The 4,263-nt window shown below is 30.4% G+C and overlaps 1 protein-coding gene across 1 annotated transcript in view; it reads right to left on the reverse strand.

Annotated features, from left to right (window-relative positions):
• Positions 1-993: 993 nt before the first annotated feature.
• The window catches only part of LOC111630080 (ankyrin-2-like), a 7,561-nt gene continuing 4,291 nt past the window's right edge, over positions 994-4,263 (reverse strand). Inside the window, exon 3 of the mRNA XM_023374105.1 lies at positions 994-2,344. Coding sequence (XP_023229873.1) covers positions 2,154-2,344 — 191 coding nt within the window. The 3' untranslated portion in view covers positions 994-2,153. The remainder of the gene's footprint in view (positions 2,345-4,263) is intronic.

The raw sequence follows: 4,263 nt of genomic DNA on the forward strand, positions 1-4,263 counted from the left end.
ATTAGCATTTACAAGTCACTATTGTCAAATTTCGTTTCTTAATCTCTAACCCATCCTGAGATATTAAAAATTAACTCTCTAATCAGTACTTTCTTTTCCCCATTTGTCTTAAGTTCTGATTGAGTCTTTCCCATCTAATTTGAGGTCTGAAGAGATCATCTTAAGTGATCTCTTCAGACCTCAAATTAGGAGTTTCAGTTAGTATTTGATACATGGTCAGACAGTGATTAAGATGCCAGTCTACTGTCCTGAGGAATCCACATACATTGAAAACCTGAAACTTTTTTGGGGATGGTCCATCCTGGATTATTTTGGACCCTGTCCTCATCACCTGGTCACCACATTGTGGGCCAGGACAAATTGATAAAAAGACCATAGTACCCACAGAGTGAAAAAACAAGTTGATACTTGACGAATATCTGTTGGGCTCTGCAAATTGCATCAGCTACCCATCTTAATTTCCTTCTCTCTATTGTTTGAATTATACTGTCACTTTTCTAGAATTTTGAATTATGAAGCAGTCTCCAATCTCTGGCAACTTCATCTTGTTTTGGACCATATATTCTTGGAACTTTATTTTCAAAACACTATGTAGTTTGTTTTCTTAGAGCCTAGCTCTCTCACCCGTACATTATTATAGGAAAGATTATTCTTATAAAGTTTAACCTAGAGATTTTTTCATAGTTTCTTGGATGATAAGAGATTTTACAACTAGTAATTATATATATTTAAATCGTGAATCCATGCATAAGTTTTTTCTTCATTCAAAGTATATTTTAGGATACTCCACACATATTTGAAGTTTGGCACTTTGTACCTTCTTCCAGATAAATTCTAGTAATGTTCTCATCTCTGTTCCAAGACCATATATTTTGTGTAAGTAATATTAATGTTTAGGCCAGTTTGGATGTTAGAATTGCATGTCTGCTTGGAGGATCCATGCATATGTGCAATTCTAAATCACATCTATTTTTAAAATAATTTAAACAAATATTTGGTTTTTTCTTTATTGAGCATTTTTATAAAATAATACACAGAATTTTAATGTAATTGGACAAAACAAGCATTTGAAATACTCTGAAAAAAACAGATTTTCAATTGATCATAAGATTTTCAATACCAATCTTTTCATTCCATCTATGAGCAAGTCTGTTATGACTAATTTATATGGCACTGAATAAATTAGGATTTATAAGTACAAATATTTAAAAGGAAAGTTATGAATTTATAAACAATGATTTCATTTAATGCAAACTTAATATTTTCATTCTTAAGTTCTAGAGTGAAAAATTTAACTGTTATTTAGATTGCCAACAGGACAAAGTGAGATATAGAAATCTTAATATTTAAATAAATAATTTTTTAGCTGTTCTAGTACAACAAGAAATTTTCTAGAACAGTTTAATAACCAATTTCCAAAAATTAAAATCAAACAAATGCCATAAATTATATAAAAACTACTCTAAAAACTGTTTTTATACGTATTTTGCATGTTATATTAAAATTTTAAGAATGTTTATATGAAAGAAACTCTTATAATTGTAAATAATAATTTTTGATTTGCTTTGATTGATATGCATATCACACTCTCTATAATTTTTTAAAACATGCATAAGAAATTTTATTTATTTATTTAATTATTTAATAAATAAAATAAAAATTAATTACATTACTTCTTCAAGATGCAAACATCACAATAAAATTTATAATTTTTTTAAACATAAATAAATTATCCATTACGTCATAATTACTCATTTTATGCGTGTAAAAAAGTCTTTCATTCTACATAAAAAAGATTTTATTAAAATTCATTATTTTACATGATGCTTTCCTCCATTATTCTAGTGCAGAGATTCTCTTTCATGCTGAAATATGTCTATATGAGTAAATATTATGACTTCTATATCGATAATATCCATGTAATTAAGTATACAGTCATTATTTCCAATAATGACAATTTTTGGCAATCTAAATAATCTCAAATAGTCATTACATTTTGTAATGATTATTTTTGTAATGATTTTGTAACTTTTTCAATAATTTACAAGATTATTATATTTCAAAAGGCACAAAATATAAAAGTATGATACTGGTTTATGAAAACCTTGTATTCTGGCAATTTTTTAACCTCAGTAGCTTCTAAAGATTGAAATTTAGGGTTTTAATTTGATTGCAATTTCATATTTCCTAATTGTGTTTAATGTCTCGGCTAAATTTCCAATGGTTGCTTCATTAGGATATTTTTCTTTCCAAGCATTGAGCATTTGATAAATTGCTTCATCTTGATTTCTTGGATTATCATCTTCAAAGGTTTTTAGCTTTCCTTCTGAAAATACTTTTCCTTCTGTAAAAAAAATAACTTTATGATTACGTGTTTAATATTTATATACAGGATATAAAATTTTTAAGAAAGTCATATTAAAGAATGAATTAATGAATATACATTTCAGTAATTAAGTGCAAACATTTGATGACATGTACAGTACATGTGAAAAAAGATCTCTAATGTGGCATGTAAAATTTAATGGAGCATATGATTGCCTTTTATAGTAATACACACCTCACAGCAGTTTCCTGTATTGTTTACAGAGCAAATTGATCAAAATAACTGAAATATTTTGTCGTTCTTGTTGTATAGCCAATTGGAGTTCCTAGAGATTCTGAGGGTGAAGAGATGAAACATCTCCCTAGAGCAAGGGGGCAAATCTACAGCATGTCTGAAGAAATCATGTGGCACTCAATTTCAGTTTATCATCTCTTTTTTCAATTATCTTTTTGGTTTATCATCTGATCATCCTTTTTACATCAGCTTCTTTATATTTATTCTAATTAAAGCATATTTGTTTCATTTCCTTAAATATCATTATAAAATCTTAAAACTTTGGCATATATACAAATATTTTAAAACATGACTGTGCTCACTATATGGCATGCAGACTCAAAACGGTTCATCATCCCTTCCCTAGAGCATCCCAAATGAGCACTACAAGATTGAGATTGGGGAAAATTTGCTGGGACTATATACAGGTTATGGTATTCAACTCAAAATACTGATCCACAATCCATTCTATCAGAATAAGAATAAACTGAATCTCTATCACACCCACATAAGGTCCGACAAATTGATCTAAGATTTCATCCCTATACCTCTGTCCTATCAGGTTGTATGGCTGCCCAAACCATAACACCTCCACAAATATCGCTTTTCAGGATGTTTGAGGGATGATAGTAATACCTGCTCCTCTGCAGATCAGAGTATTTAGAATAATTCTGAAAAGCAAACCCGAACTCATCCTTAAAGAGAGAAGACACTTTGTTCCTTGTCCATGAAACTTGCACCAGTTTAGATGTTCCTGCTCATTGCATAGTGAGAGAGTGAAAGGTGCATAGACCATTTTCTCCTAACATAACCACCCTCATGAAGCATTCAACTAATGCCAGATGTCAACACCATATTCCCCAAAGTATTTTTGTGGTCAAATTGCATCCAAGGCAGTTTTATCTGTTGCTATCTTAATCAAACAGCTCAGATACATCTGTCTTTAGTTGTTGAATTTTGGACAATTAGTGGTGGTCTTCCAGATACTGACCCAATCTGTAGAAATGATTCTTTACTCTGAATGACAGACAGGCTAATGTGCAACCATCTAGCAATTGCTACATGCAACTTACTTGCTTCAATTCTTTCATTTTAAAGTATCTAGAAGTTGAGATGATCTGTGATTAGATTCAGATTGCCTGGACATGAATTTAAAAGTTGACAGTGAAAAGCTTTCATAAGTATGGAATTTCAAATGTACTCAATAGCTCAGAAGATGGCATACTTTCAGATAACGATTCAGGCATGAGTTCTGACAGTGATGAAAAATATGATTAATCATTTGTGTGAGTACTCCGAATGCTGTGACTTCTCTACCATACCATTGCAGGCAATTTATTGTATTATTATCATAAAGTAATGAAATTTGTTTAATATGTAACCAATTAAATTGATAAAGATTTTTCTCTTATTTCATTTCTTTTTTGTTTTTTGTTCTCCTTACAAGTATTTTAAAAAATGAAGTGCATATGTTACTGTGAAAGACCGAAATTAGAGAATGTCGATATTTTCCAGTAAATGTCGACACATACAAAATACATCGGTGAAAGGCCGAATATTTGGTTATATTATTATAACTTCGAACAATCGCCGGTGTATGTCGACAAGCACAGATAAGCTTTGGTGGAGGTCGAAACGACACCCGAGAAGCTGATGTCAACAGA

Source organism: Centruroides sculpturatus, unplaced genomic scaffold (genome assembly GCF_000671375.1).
Source record: "Centruroides sculpturatus isolate CEXI.00-Female unplaced genomic scaffold, Cexi_2.0 scaffold599, whole genome shotgun sequence".
NCBI lineage: Eukaryota > Metazoa > Arthropoda > Arachnida > Scorpiones > Buthidae > Centruroides > Centruroides sculpturatus.